This window comes from Bos mutus, chromosome 15 (assembly GCF_027580195.1).
Source record: "Bos mutus isolate GX-2022 chromosome 15, NWIPB_WYAK_1.1, whole genome shotgun sequence".
NCBI lineage: Eukaryota > Metazoa > Chordata > Mammalia > Artiodactyla > Bovidae > Bos > Bos mutus.
The window spans coordinates 20540150-20560025 of NC_091631.1; the positions used below are offsets into that span (position 1 = coordinate 20540150).

Genomic DNA, 19876 nt, shown 5'->3' on the forward strand with positions numbered 1-19876 from the left:
ATGTAGAATGGGATATTATAAAAAAAAATCAACTTTAGAAAGAATAATGACAGTAAAGATGTTCAAGATATACTAAATGAAAGAAGCATACTATAAAGCACATAGAGTTGAATTCTATAAACATGTATGCACACACATTAAAGAAAAAGACTGGATGGATTTTATTTTTGGAAGTGTTTATTGGATGGTCTTATTACTGGTGATCTAATAGAGACAGTCTTTCTTTATTATGTGTTTTTCTATGTGTTCCATATTTTGTTATGCTGAACCCAGATTGTAAGAAGAATGCATTTGCTAAGGGAGCTGCCACTCCTTTTAGAGAAGTACTAATGGCACCCCACTCCAAAACTCTTGCCTCGAAAATCCCATGGACTTTCCCGTGGTCCCTGAGGGTCGGACACAACTGAACGACTTCACTTTCACTTTTCACTTTCATGCGATTGGAGAAGGAAATGGCAACCCACTCCAGTGTTCTTGCCTGGAGAATCCCAGGGATGGGGGAGCCTGGTGGGCTGCCGTCTATGGGGTCGCACAGAATCGGACATGACTGAAGCGACTTAGCAGCAACAGCATGTGATGAAGGTCAGATCAGTAATCCATGCAGGAAGATCAATAGTAGTTCAGAGGAGGGAACATCGTGCCCACCTGGGGTGAAGGAGAAAGCTCCACAATGGACTCGATCAGGACCTCTGATGGAATTTGATCAATGGGCAAGAGTCAACATTTAGGCAGAGTAAGGATGAGGAGCAGCACACACAGAGGTATGGGTGTTAGATTCATAAACCAATTAAGTATTAATAGATGGTACTTGAACTAAGAAATAGGGAGAGATACAGACAACTGGAGAAATTGTTTAAAAGCATGTATGGTGGAGACCATATACTCTCTGCATAGTCTACGTGGGCTGCCATAACAAAAAACCACAGACTGGGTGGCCTAGACAACAGAAATATATTTCTCACACTTCTGGAAGCTGGAAATTCCAAGATCAAGGTGGCATCAGGGTTGGTTTCTGATATGGACTTTCTTTCTGGCTTGCAGATGGCTGACTTCTCACCACTGTGTGGTCACACAACCTTTCCTCTGTCCTTATGTGGAGAGAGAGAGCACGCTCTAATGTCTCTTAACCTGAGTGTTGGGGAGGACACAATTCAGTCCGTTACACTATCCCAGACTAAAGCGCATGAGCACTAGTTGTCTCTGAATAACAATGGCATAGTAAAGCCAATGTTTGGAGGAGATTAATATGGGCTTGGTGTATAGAAGGATACTTAGGCAATGTCTAGAAAGCTTTCTGCACATCATTTCTTCTTTTGTTTTGTTAAAAAATGCTCTTTCTAATCTCCTTCCTTTCCTTTTCCATTCTGTTTTTGTTTTTAGGGATCTGTTTGAGATTCTTTGTGATCAATTAGAAATGTGTCTTTTCAGGCTATCAGCCTGTAAAGAATACTCCAGGAAAATGGACTGTGGGTATGAATACAGGAAGAGTAGGGTTCAGATTTTACGGTGAATCTGGCTAACAGTGCCGATTCCAGAGAAGCTCAGAGTTTCAGTGGCTGGTACTTTTACCTGAAGAATGAGGAACAGAATGCTTTTCAGAGTGCTTTCCTCTACTTTCTACAACGAAACCCCCAGATGGTGTTTGAATCCCTTAATGCAGGTTTTCCCCTCAACTTTTTTCACTGCTGTGGCTATTCTGGATGATTTAACCACATTCTTCCTACTCAGTCTTTGAACGTGGCTGGAGCATCTCTCATCTCCAACTGATGTAGGGTCGTCTGTCATCAGTGCCTCCCCCACCCCCACAGGGTTAGTGGTTCTTTCTTCAGGGCCATCATATTTCTCTGATTTATGACTATCCAAGCCCTTCCTTCTATGGTCCTACAGCATCTGTCTTCTCCCATCCCTGCAATATCTTTCCTATTCCACAGAATTTCAAAACCAATGTGCTCTCTCACAGCCAAGCATAGTTCTGAATGCATGAGTGGAAGCTGAATGAATGAGAAACAGATTTTTTTTTTTAATTTGTAGAGGGCAGTACCTCATGTCCTCAGGGAATATGAAATAGTTCTGTGGTGCCCATGTGTACCACCCTGAGAGTACCGGGTCTATGAAAACTCACAAAATAGGTGAAGAATTATGTAAAGAACATTGTTCGTCTATTATGAGCTTTTGTTATTGCAGAATTTAAACATGTAATTTATATTACCCACTTTAAAGGAGGAACTTGAGTAAATTTACATGTATTTGAAAAGCTGAGAATTAAGAACATCATTAAAGGTCAAAAGTTAACTGGACATTTTAGAACCTAATTGTACTGAAATGTCTTTTTTTCCTCCCAAATTTATTTTTTTTTAAGATTTTTGTAAACTCATTAACTGAGTCTGGTGTAAAATAGATCTTCGTGAAAACCAAGTGAAACAGCTATAGATTTAACTCCTGTTTGTATTTGGTATATATTTCTATTAAGTAACATTCATTCCCTTGATTATAATGGGCTTCCTAGGTGGTGCTAGTAGTAAAGAACCTGCCTGCCAGTGCAGGAGACATGAGATGCAGGTTCGATCCCTGGGTCAGGAAGATCCTCTGTAGGAGGGCCTGGCAACTCACTCTAGTCTTGCCTGGAGAATCCCATGAACAGAGGAGCCTGATGGGCTACAGTCCATAGGGTCACAAACAGTAGGACATGACAGGCAATTTAGGATGAATTTAACAATTTAGCATGAAGGCGCCCACCTAATTATAAACAGGAAACACAATTTCTATACACTAGTGACATTTTAGTGGTAAAGTAAGGGAAAATATAAGAGTTATCCTTATGTAGGATTTTTTTCAGGGCCTCCCAGAGTGGCACAGGCAGTAAAAAATCTGCCTGCAATACAGGAGACCCGGGTTTGATCCCTGGGTTGGGAAAATCCCTTGGAAAAGGAAATGGCAGCCCACTCCAGTATTCTTGCCTGGAGAATTCCATTGGCAGAGGAGCCTGATGGGCTACAATCTGTTGCAAAGAGTTGGACGAAAGTGAAGCGACTTGGCAGCAACATCTGGTTTTTTTCAAGCTGCAGGAATTTCTTCCAGAGACCTATCTACATATTTCTAGGACAGCTCCCCACTTCTCCCAGTCAAGGTAGAAACTCAGTTATCATCCTACTCTTTGGTTGCCTTGGAGCGGAAAAAAATACATAATATTCGCTGCTAGGACTGAATTGTGGTCCCCCTTTTCCCACTTCCAATTCTTATGCTAAAATCCTAACCTCCAATGTGATTGTATTTGGAGACGGGGCTTTGAAGAGGTAATTAATGTTATGTGACCTTAAGGGTGGAGCCCTAACCTGAAATAATGTGCGGGTTTATAAGAAGAGAAAGACAGATTTCTCTGTCTTCTCCCATCATATGAGAACACTACAAGAAGGCAGCTGTCTATAAGCCAGGAAGAGCTCTCACCAGAAACCATATTAAACCACAGCTTGGTCTTGACTTAGTAGGCTCCAGAACTGGTGGTATTCGTTTAGGCAGCCTACGCAGAAGATAGCTACTATTACTACGGAAAATTTAGGAAAAATTTTGTGAAACTGTATGAAACCATGTGAATCTGTTGTAATTAATATGAAATTTTGGATTATTTGAAGAATAGATTATTGTTATATTTTCTAATTGTAGAACAGCATACAGTCATTTTTGCATTAAAATTAGAAACAGAAAAAGCACCAAGAAGGAAATGAAAATTCTGACTCCCACAAATAACCGCAATTATTATGATTTTAGTAGATCTATTCACATGGTTTCTATATATTTATACATTTGTTTGCCATTGTCATCATGTTAGATTACATTAATATGTGTAATTATTCATCAAACAAGCTCATGTAACTTTTTGCCTGCATAATTTAATATTCTTTATCAAAACATTATTTTCAATGGCATCATCATATTCTATCAAATGGTTGGATTATTACTTACTCATCCAGTTTTCTATTGTTTGCCATTTAGATTGTTTCTAATTTTGCTATCATAAAACATAATCCAAATAACATATCTACACATAAATCCTTTTAAAATTTCTGATTATCTCTGCCAAATAAATTCTTAGAAGAATTTCTATGTCAAATTATGTAGATGTGCTGGAGAATTTTGACAGCTATCACCAGATTGTTTTCTAGGAATATTTCAGCACCTGATGCTCCCACAAGTTTGAATGAGTGTTCCTACTAACATGCTGTTTACATGAGTAATCAACAATGCTAATTGCAGTCACTTAGAAATATGTATTTGCAAGTTGACAGGAGAGAATGTTATATCTGTGTTTCAATTTATATGTCATTAATTACTTGTAACAGTGATTTTTATTTGTTTTGCTTTATTTTTACCATTTATTAGTAGTCTGTGAATATTTTTCACACTAATATAAATTTTTTTTCTATGGCAATAAGCTATGCATAACTTTGTCAGATTTATTATAACAAATTTCCAATTTGCCACAGTATCTGAGAGATTTTTTAATGTGCAGAAATTAATGTATCTTTAAAGTTTGTTCTTACTTTTTCAAGTTCCAATAGTATTTTACTATCCTTATATCATATAAGACTTCCCTGGTCACTCAGATGGTAAAGAATCTCCTGCAATGTAGGAGACCTGGGTTTGATCCCTGGGTCAGGGAAATTCCCTGTAGACGGAATGGCTACCCATTCCAGTATCTTGCCTGGAGAATTCCATGGATAGAGGAGCCTGGTAGACTACAGTTCATGGTGTTGCAGAGTCAGACACAACTGAGTGACTTTCACTGTTTCGTGTCATAAGAGACACAGATGTATAGAACAGTCTTTTGGACACTGTGGGAGAGGATGAGGGTGGGATGATTTGAGAGAATGGCTTTGAAACATGTATATTATCATATGTGAAACGAATCACCAGTCCAGGTTTGATGCATGATACAGGGTGCTCGGGGCTGGTGCGCTGGGATGACCCAAAGGGAGGGGATAGGGAGGGAGGTGGGAGGGGGTTCAGGATAGGGGACACGTGTACACCCATGGCGGATTCATGTCAATGTATGGCAAAACCAATACAATATTGTAAAGTAATTAGCCTCCAATTAAAATAAATAAATTTATATTAAAAATAATAAAAATAAAAACAACAAACACACAAAAAAGATTCATCTGATTTTTTCTTAAGATTTTTATAATTGTCTGTTTCCCTCTTACTTTTTAAATTGTGTGAAACTTTTTTCTGGTGTAAAATTTGAGTGAAGCTATTTTCTCTGCTTTATTTTGGGCTTAAAATTACTATCTCAGCCCTACTTACCGAATAATCATTTTTGTTCTTCCCACTGAGTTGGAATACAAACTTTCTGATTATATATACTGAATTCTTATTAGCGTCTTCTTTTAAGTTATCTGATACTTTTAGAATTATTATAGTTTAATATACTTTAAAATCTGATAAGAGTTTCCTATTGTTGTACTTTTCAGTTTTACTTAATTTTCCTTGCCTGTTGATATTTTTAAAAATTTCATTTATGTATTCATTTGTTTTGGCTGTTCTGAGTCTGTGGCTATTGCTGCCCAGGCTTGTCTCTAGTTGTGGCAAGTAGGGGCTGCTCTCTAGTTAAGGCGCGTGGCCTTATTGAGGCAGCTTCTGTTGCAGAGCACGGCCTCTAGTGCATGTGGGCTTCAGTCGTTTCAGCCTGTGGGCTTAGTTGTTACAGTTTCCTGGGCTCTAGAGCAGAGGCTCAATACACAGGTTTAGTTGCTCCATATAATGAGAAACCTTCCCAGAGTAGGGATTGAATTCGTTTCTCCTGCATTGGCAGGCAGATTCTTTACCACTGAGCCTCCAGGGAAGCCATGTTGATTTTTCTAGTTGACTTTTTTCTAGTTGACTCAGCACCCTAAAATCATCCTACAAAAGTTTTGACTATAGCTGTGTTAGGCTATTACTTTCATAAGAATTGACACCTTTTAGAATATTCGATCTTTGAAGCCAGATTGAATTGTGTGACATTGTTATATATATATATATATAAATATTTTTGTCCTTCAATAAAATTTTAAGATTTTTATAAGGGCCTAATATTTTAAATTAATTGTCACTCTGAGCAGCTTTGATGTTGGAATGAACTTCCCCTACTGTATTTCTTAAATACATATCTTTGGTGAACAGCAACAAAAAACAATCAATGATTTATAATTTATTTTGTGCTTGACAACTTTATTAAGCATTCTTTTTGTTAATTTCTCATCCATTTACATAAATTTTCTAAGAATGATATCATATTAAGCTCATATGGTGATGATTTTACCTATTCTTTCAGAAGAACTATTTCTTTTATTTTGATTTTGTTTTATTGTATTGATTAATTAAAAGATGCTTGGTCCTTGGAAGAAAAGCTATGACAAACCTTGACAGTGTATTTAAAAAGCAGAGACATCATTTTGCTGATGAAGGTCCGTAGAGTCAAAGCTATGGTTCTTCCAGTAGTCATGTATGGACATGAGAGTTGGACCATAAAGGAGGCTGAGTCCCAAAGAATTGCTGCTCTAGAACTCTGGTGTGGTGAAGACTATTGAGAGTTCCTGATGCTGGGAAAGATTTCGGGCAGAGGATCATGTCATCTGCAAATAGTGAGAGTTTTACTTCTTCTTTTCCAATTTGGATTCCTTTTATTTCCTAAAGATTCCACCAGAAAATTACTAGAAATAATCAATGACTATAGTAAAGTTGCAGGATATAAAATCAACACACAGAAATCCCTTGCATTCCTATACACTAATAATGAGAAAACAGAAAGAGAAATTAAGGAAACAATGCCATTCACCATTGCAACGGAAAGAATAAAATACTTAGGAATATATCTACCTAAAGAAACTAAAGACCTATATATAGAAAACTATAAAACACCGGTGAAAGAAACCAAAGAGGACACTAATAGATGGAGAAATATACCATGTTCATGGATTGGAAGAATCAATATAGTGAAAATGAGTATACTACCCAAAGCAATTTATAGATTCAACGCAATCCCTATCAAGCTACCAATAGTATTCTTCACAGAGCTAGAACAAATAATTTCACAATTTGTATGGAAATACAAAAAACCTCGAATAGCCAAAGCGATCTTGAGAAAGAAGAATGGAACTGGAGGAATCAACCTACCTGACTTCAGGCTCTACTACAAAGCCACAGTTATCAAGACAGTATGGTACTGGCACAAAGACAGAAATATTGATCAATGGAATAAAATAGAAAGCCCAGAGATAAATCCATGCACATATGGACACCTTATCTTTGACAAAGGAGGCAAGAATATACAATGGATTAAAGACAATCTCTTTAACAAGTGGTGCTGGGAAATCTGGTCAACCACTTGTAAAAGAATGAAACTAAACCACTTTCTAACACCATTCACAAAAATAAACTCAAAATGGATTAAAGATCTCAACGTAAGACCAGAAACTATAAAACTCCTAGAGGAGAACATAGGCAAAACACTCTCCGACATACATCACAGCAGGATCCTCTATGACCCACCTCCCAGAATATTGGAAATAAAAGCAAAAATAAACAAATGGGACCTAATTAACCTTAAAAGCTTCTGCACATCAAAGGAAACTATTAGCAAGGTGAAAAGACAGCCTTCAGAATGGGAGAAAATAATAGCAAATGAAGCAACGGACAAACAACTAATCTCAAAAATATACAAGCAACTCCTACAGCTCAACTCCAGAAAAATAAACGACCCAATCAAAGAATGGGCCAAAGAACTAAATAGACATTTCTCGAAAGAAGACATACAGATGGCTAACAAACACATGAAAAGATGCTCAACATCACTCATTATCAGAGAAATGCAAATGAGGTACCATTTCACACCAGTCAGAATGGCTGCGATCCAAAAGTCTACAAATAATAAATGCTGGAGAGGGTGTGGAGAAAAGGGAACCCTCTTACACTGTTGGTGGGAATGCAAACTAGTACAGCCACTATGGAGAACAGTGTGGAGATTCCTTAAAAAACTGGAAATAGAACTGCCTTATGATCCAGCAATCCCACTGCTGGGCATACACACTGAGGAAACCAGAAGGGAAAGAAACACGTGTACCCCGATGTTCATTGCAGCACTGTTTATAATAGCCAGCACATGGAAGCAACCTAGATGTCCATCAGCAGATGAATGGATAAGAAAGCTGTGGTACATATACACAATGGAGTATTACTCAGCCATTAAAAAGAATACATTTGAATCAGTTCTAATGAGGTGGATGAAACTGGAGCCTATTATACAGAGTGAAGTAAGCCAGAAGGAAAAACATAAATACAGTATACTAACGCATATATATGGAATTTAGAAAGATGGTAACAATAACCCAGTGTACGAGACAGCAAAGGAGACACTGATGTATAGAACAGTCTTCTGGACTCTGTGGGAGAGGGAGAGGGTGGGAAGATTTGGGAGAATGGCATTGAAACATGTAAAATATCATGTAAGAAACGAGTTGCCAGTCCAGGTTTGATGCACGATACTGGATGCTTGGGGCTAGTGCACTGGAACGACCCAGAGGGATGGTATGGGGAGGGAGGAGGGAGGAGGGTTCAGGATGGGGAACATGTGTATACCTGTGGCAGATTCATTTTGATATTTGGCAAAACTAATACAATTATGTAAAATTTAAAAATAAAATAAAATTAGAAAAAAAAAAAAGATTTCGGGCAGGAGGAGGAACGGGCAACAGAGGATGAGGTGGTTGGATGGCATCATTGACTCAATGGACATCAGTTTGAACAGACTCTGGGAGATAATGAAGGACAAGGACGCATGGTATGCTTCAGTCCAAGTAGCTGCAAAGAATTGGATACGACTGATGACTGAACAACAACAGAAATAGTAGTAAAAATAAATATCCTTCAGTTCAGTTCAGTTGCTCAGTCATGTCCGACTCTACGGCCCCATGGACTGCAGTACGCAAGGCTTCCCTGTCCATCACCAACTCCTGGAGTTTATTCAGACTTATGTCCACTGAGCCGGTGATGCCATGAAGCCATCTCATCTTCTGTCACCCCCTTCTTCTCCCACCTTGAATCTTTCCCAGAATCAGAGTCTTTTCCAATGAGTCAGTTCTTTGCGTCAGATGGCCAAAGTATTGGAGTTTCACCTTCAGCATCAGTTCTTACAATGAATATTCAGGACTGATTTCCTTTGGGATGGACTGGTTGGATCTCCTTGCAGTCCAAGGGACTCTCAAGAGTCTTCTCCAATTGATGTTCAAAAGCATCAATTTTTTTGGTGCTCAGCTTTCTTTATAGTCCATCTCTCACATCCATACATGACTACTGGAAAAACCATAGCTTTGACTAGATGAACCTTTGTTGGTAAAGTAATGTCTCTGCTTTTTAATGTGATGTCCACTTTTCCTCCAAGGAGCATGTGTCTTTTAATTTCATGGCTGTAGTCACCATCTTTAGTGATTCTGGAGCCCCAAAAAATAAAGTCTGCCACTGTTTCCATTATTTCCCCATCTATTTGTGATGAAGTGATGGGACCAGATGCCATGATCTTCATTTTCTAAATGTTGAGTTTTAAGTCAACTTTTTCACTCTCCTCTTTCACTTTCATCAAGAGGCTCTTTAGTTCTGTGCTTTCTGCCATAAGGGTGGTGTCATCTGCATATCTGAGGTTATTGATATTTCTCCCAGCAATCTTGATTCCAGCTTGTGCTTCATCCAGCCCAGCATTTCTCATGATGTACTCTGCATAGAAGTTAAATAAGCAGGGTGACAATATACAGCCTTGGCATACTCCTTTCGTGATTTGGAACCAGTCTGTTGTTCCATGTCCAGTTCTAACTGATGTTTCTTGACTTGCATACAGATTTCTCAGGAGGTAGTCAGGTGGTCTGGTATTCCCATCTCTTGTAGAATTTTCCACAGTGTGTTGTGATCCACACAGTCAAAGGTTTTGGCATAGTCAATAAAGCAGACGTAGATGGTTTTCTGGAACTCTCTTGCTTTTTCCATGATCCACTGGATGTTGTCAATTTGATCTCTGGTTCTTCTGCCTTTTTTAAATCCAGCTTGAACATCTGGAAGTTCATGGTTCATGTACTGCTGAAGCCTGACTTGAGGCAGAAATTGATAGAGTTCTTCAGGCACTCTATCAGATCTAATCCCTTGAATCTATTTGTCACTTCTACTGTATAATCACAGGTGATTTGATTTAGGTCATACCTGAATGGTCTGGTGGTTTTCCCTACTTTCTTAAATTTCAGTCTGATTTTGGCAATAAGTTCATGATCTGAGCCACAATCCGCTCCCAGTCTTGTTTTTGCTGACTGTGTAGAGCTTCTTCATCTTTGGCTGCAAGGAATATAATCAGTCGATTTTGGTATTGACCATCTGGTGATGTCCACGTGTAGAGTCTCCTCTTGTATTGTTGGAAGAGGGTGTTTGTTATGACCAGTGCATTCTCTTGGCAGAATTCTGTTAGCCTTTCAACTGCTTCATTTTGTACTCCAAGGCAAAATTTGCCTGTTATTCCATGTTATCTCTTGACTTCCTACTTTTGCATTCCAGTCCCCTATAATGAAAAGGACATCTTTTTTGGGTGTTAGTTCTAGAAGGTCTTAAATATTCTTAACGATGGAAAAAAGAAGAAACAGGATCTTTTCCCCTCCGTAAATAGAAAGTTGGAATGCTTTGTTTTTTGTGTTTTCCTTTTCCATGTCCCTTTTTAGTGATGTTTTACATTTTTACTTTCCCTATAAAGACTTATTTTAAAAGTTTAAATTGATTTATTTTCTAACCATTTTTTATAACAGTTATATCATGTTCTAGTGATCTTCCTGCTTAATATGAGTCATTTTATACCATGACTTTTCCATAGTGAAGGAATTTCATTCTTTTTTTTAAATAATCTGAAATGTATCTGAGCGATATGTTTTCTGAATTTTTCTACATATAAGAATATCTTTTGTTTCCTGTAACCAAAGTAATAATTTAGCTGGAAACTGAATTCTTACACTGAAACCTTTTCCCCTAAAAGGTTCATTTTCTTTAGTAGTCATTGTTGCAGAAAACAGGTCTAAACATAACTGAATTTTCCCCTCTTGTCTGAAATTCTTACTTTTAACCCAGTTAAAGTTAAATATTAGTCATTTTTTCATTAACTTTGCCATATCTTGGGTTAACCTATTTGATATGAAGACATGTTTGAAAAAAGAGGATTTTCTTCTGTTTTTTTTAATAATTTCTTAAATTTATGTATTCTGAATTCTTCTCCACTAATATAGGTTTAATATCTGATGTCCTGATGTGACAAATGTTTAACTTTTCTCTTATAAATTTTGTCTTATTCTTCCTCTATATCCTAGGAGATTTTCTCAACTTAGTCCTCTCTAATGCAATTTGATTTTCTATAATATTCAGTCTGCATTTTTTCTGTTTTAAAGACAGAGTTTAATTCTACTGCTGAATCTTTCATTTCATTGCCTCTCATTCAGCTCTCTATTCATATCAATTTAAAACTCTGTTTCTTCTCTTACCAGCTGTGTGACCTTGGTTATGATATTTAGCCTCTCTCTTCTCCATTTTTCTCACCAAGAAAAAGAGGATCATAATTATTCCCACAAAATAAAATTAGATTATCCTTAGAAACTTTTAAATAAGTTTCTAGCCCATAGAAATGTGCCAGTAAATTTAAACTGCTATTATGATGATCACCATCACCATCACCATCATTATCTCTGCCTGTGTCTCAGCAATGCTCCTTTCCTTTAAGCTGTAGTCATCTCACTTCTGTGTGTGTGTGTGTCTGTGGAAGTCATATTTTATTAAAATTTGAGGGAGCACAATACAGATACTCTAAAATGTATTTGTGCTCTAAATCTTTTAAAAAAACCTCTTCACCTTGTGTACAGATACTGTTTATGTTGTAGAATATTTTCACAATCCTCTTATTGCTGAGGTTCATTTTTCTATTTATATCTCCATGTACAAGGAGAGCTCTATTGACAGGAGACACTAGTTCTCTTTTGCTCCCCTAAATTTTGACTTGGGAACTGTAGGATCCTCCTGTAGATCCTGAATCAGAATCAAATTGCTGCTGACTGGCTACTATTCAGCAAGGGGTGTAGGACTGCATTTAAGTCTTTCCTCCCACTGCTCCTGTCTGACTACCTCCTCTACAATGGGAATGTATTCTGGGATAATTTCTGTTACTGCTCAATTCAGTGCATCCATCCCTTGCTCAAAATACTGGGTGAAAAATTCAGTCTCTGAATTGCATTATCTCATGCAATAGAGAGATTGTCTCTTGTCTTCCTTCATATTTCTGAACCATTTTCCAGATGCAAGATGCCATAAGTTGCCCAGGTCTACAACTCAATTGCTGTGAGTTGTAGCCCCTAATTTTATGTATAAAAAGAAGTATTAGGTGACTGGGGCTCATGCGAACCTGGCTCCTTCATTTTGGGAGAGCTGCTGTCTGGCCTGGATGATAGGTAAAAGTCATACAAGCAAGGTGTGTGGAAATGTCCTACTTTCCTCCTGCTTGCTTATATGTTCTGTCTTAAAGTCTTATGCACACGAATGGAACCACGCTTAGGGGTCTGGCAACAGGTTCAGTGATCTTTTTTAAAACTATTGACACTTTGCATCTGGGCATGTGTTTTTTTTACTGTTTCAAGGAAAATTGAAAGAAATTGAATTAGGCTCTAACAGACAGATTTTTAATTTACCAATTAAAAAAAAAAACTTTGATGATAATAGAATCATAGAATCCAAGAGGTATTAGACTAAAACTTTGATTTTATAGTTGAAGAGACTCTTTCATAGGCACATTGCCTGACTTGTTTGAGGTCAGACAAAGGCCAGAACCAGGTCAATGCTTTTGTCCTTCTAGCACCTTGCTCATTGGAAAAAAAAAAAAAAAATTGAGCTATTCTCACAAATCTAGATTCTTCAAGTCAAGATCTTTCACACTGAGCCATTTCTTAAACAGCAAGGAGTCTCTTCTGTATGGAAAAATAGAGAACAATGTAACTTATATGCAGAGTACGTCATGAGAAACGCTGGGCTGGATGAAGTACAAGCTGGAATCAAGATTGCTGGGAGAAATATCAATAATCTTAGATATGCAGATGACACCACCCTGATGGCAGAAAGCTAAGAACTAAAGAGCCTCTTGATGAAAGTAAAAGAGGAGAGTGAAAAAGTTGGCTTAAAGCTCAACATTCAAAAAACTAAGATCATGGCATCCAGTCCCATCACTTCATTGCAAATAGATGGGGAAACAGTGGAAACAGTGGCAGACTTTATTTTGGGGGGCTCCAAAGTCACTGAAGATGGTGACTGCAGCCATGAAATTAAAAGATGCTTACTCCTTGGAAGGAAAGTTATGGCCAACCTAGACAGCACATTAAAAAGCAGAGACATTACTTTGTCAACAAAGGTCCATCTAGTCAAGGCTATGGTTTTTCCAGTGGTCATGTATGGATGTGAGAGTTGGACTATAAAGAAAGCTGAGTGCTTAAGAATTGATGCTTTTGAACTGTTGTGTTGGAGAAGACTTTCGAGAGTCCCTTGGACTGCAAGAAGATCCAACCAGTCCATCCTAAAGGAGATCAGTCCTGAGTTTTTGTTGAAAGGACTGATGTTGAAGCTGAAACTCCAATACTTTGGTCACCTGATGCAAAGAACTGACTCATTTGAAAAGACCCTGATGCTGGGAAAGATCGAAGGCAGGAGGAGAAGGGGACGACAGAGGGTGAGATGGTTGGATGGCATCACCGACTCAATGGACATGAGTTTGATTAAACTCTAGGAGTTGGTGATGGACAGGGAGGCCTGGCGTGCTGTGGTTCACGGGATCGCAAAGAGTCAGACACGACTGAGCAACTGAACTGAACTGAAGAGAACAAGAAGGACGAGTCTACTGAAAAGCAATTAAGGAACATTTGTAAACCCTTCTCATCTCCTTCTATTCCTCTTTCTTTTCTTTTTAAATTTTTATCAGAGTATAGCTGATTTACAATGTGGTGTTAGTTTCAGGTATACAGCAAAGTAAATCAGGACATATACATATATCCACTCTTTCTTTTTTTTTAAGATTCTTTTCCCATATAGGTCATTACAGAGTACTGAGTAGAGTTCCCTTTGCTACACAGTATACCTCTTTCTAGCAATTATAAATAAAATGAATACTTATATCATGATAATAGTTCTCTTCAAGGAGTTGCTTCTTTAATACTTAAACATGCTGTGACACCCCACACCCACCCAGCATGTGTGTCTTTGTGTTTCAGCTGCTGAATGACTGCTCCTCTCGTCTCAAGCTGGCCCACCCGGCCAGAGCACTGTACACCCCCGACGGAGAGCCAGTTCACTCCTGGGATGACATAGAGCGAGACATGGTCATCTGTGTGTCTACAGGGCATAGCTTTAGAACTCAGCAAGGTATGAGTGATGATTTCTTTTCCATCATGTTTTTGAAGAATTAAAGCATTCACTTGTTTCTTCAAAGAGCTTTTTTTTTTTTTTTTTTACTGAATTTTATATCCCATCATGATGATTTTTAATGACTGTCCTACTCCACACTTTTGTATGCCATATTACTAAAGTTAAATTCCATGTGTTTATTTGCTGGAAGCTCACTGTTGACACTGTTTAATCTAAAGCATTCAACGAAAGTTCTGTTAGTCTTGAGTTTTATCCAAGGGGCTTTAGTTGTAGAAATTCTAAAAGGCCTTCTTTGAAGGTATTCATTTTTTAGCATGCACCCTGCGGAAAGTCAGGCATCCTTGATTTCCTACTTTACAAGTTATTTAAAACTTAACGCTTCTTTAAAAAACAAATACACTTTACAGATTTATTTTGTTTACTAATAAGTAAATATATGCTTGTTTATTATCTTGTCTGTCTTTCAATAATTTTTTTGATAAATGTTAGAAATGGAAGAGAACATAACATTTGGTATTAAACCAATTCTTGTCTTTCATCCTGCTTATCCTGAGGAATTTAAAACCCCTTTCTGGGGTAGGTCTACATTAACAAAGACAGAATTTTCAGGATATCCTGAAAAACATTGATAACATTTTAAAAGAAATCAGAAGATTCAGGAGACATCTATAGCAGTCCAGTGGTTAAGACTCTGTGCTTCCACTGCAGGGGTCACAGGTTCAACCCTTGGTCCAGGGAACTAGGATCTCACATGCCACATGATGTGGGAAAAAAAAAATTAGAAATGAATTACCTGGGATTTTAAAAATAACTAATGTTAGTTTATCTCTTCTAAAAGCCACCATAAAATTATTATTCAGTTCAGTTCAGTTCAGTCGCTCAGTCATGTCCGACTCTTTGCAACCGCAGCACGCCAGGCCTCCCTGTCCATCACCAACTCCCGGGATCTACTCAAACTGATGTCCTTCGAGACGGTGATGCCATCCAGCCATCTCATCCTCTGTCGTCCCCTTCTCCTCCTGCACCAAATCCCTTCCAGCATCAGGGTCTTTTCCAATGAATCAACTCTTCGCATGAGGTGACTAAAGTATTGGAGTTTTAGCTTTAGCATCAGTCCTTCCAATGAACACCCAGGACTTATCTCCTTTAGAATGGACTGGTTGGACCTCCTTGCAGTCCATGAGATTCTCAAGAGTCTTCTCCAACACCACAGTTCAAAAGCATCAATTTTTCAGCGCTCAGCTTTCTTCACAGTCCAACTCTCACATTCATACATGACCATTGGAAAAACCATAGCCTTGACTAGACGGACTTATGTAATATATAAGATATATAAACCAAAAAAATTTTAAAACAGTTGCAATCCTATCTTTACACTTAGCCTAGAAAGGGAAAAAATATGGGAATGAAAACTAAAATGCAGGGAGACAAGGATTTATTGGGATACCTAACACTATTCTGAGGATACCACACAGATTCCCCCAGCACCATCCTACATCAAAGAAGGGCATTAATCTTTATATTCTTTGTATTTGTCCCCATCATTCACCATAACACCTCACCCCAGTTCTTGGTGACCCTCACTATGTAATTATTTAGAAGAATTACTTAGAATGAACCAGTGATGTTGTTCTTAACAGGAAGTACTAATTGACAGCTTTCTGTATTCCATAGCCAATAAAAGAAGTGTAAGCCAGGTTTCCTTCCCTGAAAGAGTTTTGGATCTAGTTAAGTATATGAACACACTTGAAGTAATTGAATAGTAAGTGGTGTGATAGAAGGTACCTTCCTACTCCTTTCGTTATTTATGCTTAATCTTTCGTACTCTTGGGGTGGCCTTCTGTTGCTTGGACCTCACCCTCCTGGCCCCACTGTATTCACTGGGCCTTTCAGATAAATAACAGGCACCCTAGCCAGCTGCTCCTGCTGCTGCTAAGTCGCTTCAGTCGTGTCCGACTCTGCGACCCCAGAGATGGCAGCCCACCAGGCTGCCCTGTCCCTGGGATCCTTCAGGCAAGAACACTGGAGTGGGTTGCCATTTCCTTCTCCAATGCATGAAAGTGAAAAGTGAAAGTGAAGTCGCTCAGTCGTCTCCGACTCCTAGTGACCCCATGGACTGCAGCCCACCAGGCTCCTCCGTCCATGGGATTTTCCAGGCAAGAGTACTGGAGTGGGGTGCCATTGCCTTCTAGCCAGAGAGGTATCCAAAACACAGAGAGAAATGTAGGCTACCTTCCCAGAAGCAAGCTTGTTACCCATAAAAACTGCAAAAAGAAAACTGAAAATGCAAACATTATTCTTCCTACCATTTTCTTCCTTGTTAGCTCTGTAGACCTTTGACAAGGCTATATAGACATTCATTTTTGCATCTTCAATTCTTTAACCACATGGATTACTATGATGTGAAAGAGCTGTTTCTTCTCCTCTTAAAATGGATCCTCATATTCCTTTAATGGTGAAAGTGTTAGTGTTTTCCCCCAGTTGTCTAAGATCTTTTCATTGGGTGGTATATGTTCTAGAAAATCTAACTGATAGCAGAGACTCTAACTTAGTTGCTATTAGAAAGTTATTTTATTATATGAACTGCCATTTTATTGTTTTTCCTGAAATAATTAAATGAGAAATAATCATTTGGTAGAAATCTAAACACTCAGAATGCTTTAAAAAAGAGAGAGAAATGCTACTAGCATATATATACATATATATAGACTCTTGTGAAGGGACGTTTAATGATTCATGCTGTTCATAATTTTTCTGTGACCTACTGACTTAAGTATGTAGTAGAAAATAAGGCAGCTTGGGACTTTCAAAACTAAACGCCTAATAAGAACTTATTTTATGTACTATAATGTAAAAACATTCAGCATGTGAAAGTCACCAAAGAATCACATTTGGTCTTCGAAAAATGGATTTGTTTTGGCAAAACAAATCAGACACTGTTAGAATGGTGTCTTTCACACAAACCCCTAACAAAATTAAAAGAGCGCTTTATGCCATTTGTCTTCAACTCTGAACACGGTTCTCAATGCTGTGTTTACCATCTTTTCAGTGGGCTCAATTTTTAGACCACTTCTAGGTTAGCTTCCAATTCAGGCTTTATAAAAAGCTTGGAAGGAAGCCCTCTCTAGCAACTGCCATTCTGTAGAAATCCAAAGAATGTTAACACATATCTGATGTGATAAGCAAGTCAAGTGTGTAATGAGAGAGTCTGGCGTGGGAGTCGAGGGTTTCTGAAGGATCTTCGAGTTTTTCATCATCCTGAACTTTTAATTATTTGCTATAAATACATTGACTTGTCTCTCAAAATAATTTTTTTAACAGAGTTAAAGCAACTGGTGGAGATCAGAGCAAATTATGCCCGAATCTGCAGGCAGCAGGGCCCTCAAGCCACAGACATCGTGCTGTCACCATCCACAAAGCTGCCTTCCCTGGTACCTTCACACACTGAATTTCTAGCGGAGCCCTCCTAGTTTGTGGTGTGTTTCACTGGGATAGGTGTGTGGGCATACTTACGTGTTTGCTAGGATGTGATATGATGACTAGTCATCATTCTTAATTTTATACCATCTCCTTTAAACATTATACCCTTTCCATTTTACACAGTGACATTTGATGCCTCAAATCTGTTCTTAGAAAGGCAGCAAAACTCAGCAAAGCAATGACAGTAAACTATCTTAGGTGTATTTTCTCCCAGGAAAAGAAAAAGGAAAATATTTGTTATTACTGAAAAATAGTTTTGTGGGATCAAATAGCATATATTATTATATATGTACTTTTTTCTTCTTATATATAATTTGATAATAAAATAGACTGACAATTGTAGTGTGTGTATATATATTTACATATGTATTTAAATTTAGTAGGATCAAGAGTAGTATATGTACTATATATATATATAAATAATTTTATATTATTCATTTTACATTGGGCTTCCCTAGTGGCTCAAGGGTAGAGGAACTGCCTCTCATTGCAGGAGATGTGGGTTCGATTCCTGCGTCTGGAATATTCCCTGGAGAAGGAAATGACAACCCATTCTAATATTCCTCCCTGAGAAATCCCATGGACAGAGGAGCCTGGCAGGATACAGTCCATGGGGTCACAAAGAATCAGACATGATGTAGTGACTAAACAACAACAACAAAATATTTTATTATTCTTATATATAATTTGATAATAAAATAGACTGATAATTGTAGTGTGTGTATATATATATATAGTTATATTTAGTAGGATCAAGTAGTTTATGTACTATATATAAAAATAATTTTATATTACATATATAAATTATATATATATATACAATTTGATAGTAACAAAGACTCTTTGACTACCTAATGCTAAATTTGAGTCAAACTGACATTTTTCTGGCTCAGCCACTTTATTTTTCAAGGTTCCATGTTAAAATCCTACATTTGTTAAATGAAAATGAAATGGCTGGTGGCCACCAAACCCCACATGAATTGCTTTTTCCTCTTCCCACTTCCCCTCAATTTGGCCTGTGGTAATAGGACTCCTCATGAGCGCAGTTAGATGTTATTCACAGAGTGAAGCTGCATCATTTATGACGTAAGCTCAGTAACCAAAAGCCGTGGACTGTGTCCTGAATACCGAAACTTAGGGAAAGGATATATGTACCACTTGAAGGAAAAAATCATGTGAGGATTTTTCTTAAGGGGTCAAGGGAGATCCTTAGCAATCATATGTAACAATACTACAGGAAGATAACTTACCTTTTAATTTCTTTCTGCTGTGAAGAAAGAATTATTTTCTAAGAAAAATATTAGTGACAGACCAGAGTTTGGTTTCTAGTTCTGGTAAAAAATTTTCCAGAGAAATGCTCTTCTTTCTTCCTCTGAAAGCCTTTGGCATCTCCATCTGAGTATAAATCGCAGCCTGGCCAGAAGTGTACAGAATGGCTCAGCTGGGCTCGCTCCTCAAGCCACCACTGGAATGTGGTTCAGGAAGGCAGTAGATCATTTCTACTGAAGGGGGCTCTTGGTAATCGTTGCAAAAGGCCTAGCATTTACTCCCAGTCTGCAAATCAGTCAGGTTGCATGAATAAATTCCTGCTGCCTCTGACACTACTAAAAGCAGAGCACATTGAGGCAAAATTTCAAGTTGCATCCACAACAATTTGCCCTTTTGCAGACCTCTTCTCTGTGTGTTGTGCGCTGTTAGAGACGTGAAGGCATTCCAGGACACCTTTGTGATAAATATGAAAGAAGGATTGCATGTGCCCCGATTCCACCTTTCCTTTTGTCGAACGAGAAGGGTTAAGGAATATGCTCCCGGTCACAAAGTGGGCCAGTAGGATTTTTACCTGCTGGGCCTCTTCTTATAAAAACTGGATTACAATCCCCAGAGACATAGAACTAGTTTTATTTTTTTCCAGATTCCTTGAAAGAAGGGCATTTCTCTAGGTGAAAAA

At 38.1% G+C, this 19876-nt stretch overlaps 1 protein-coding gene across 4 annotated transcripts in view; it reads left to right on the forward strand.

Moving 5' to 3' along the window:
• The window catches only part of DCDC1 (doublecortin domain containing 1), a 473661-nt gene extending 455403 nt beyond the window's left edge, over positions 1–18258 (forward strand). For all 4 annotated transcript variants that reach the window (XM_070383604.1, XM_070383606.1, XM_070383608.1 and 1 more), the window contains 2 exons: positions 14295–14445; positions 17770–18258. In XM_070383604.1, coding sequence (XP_070239705.1) covers positions 14295–14445; positions 17770–17918 — 300 coding nt within the window. In that variant the 3' untranslated portion in view covers positions 17919–18258. The remainder of the gene's footprint in view (positions 1–14294; positions 14446–17769) is intronic.
• The last annotated feature ends 1618 nt before the right edge of the window (positions 18259–19876 follow it).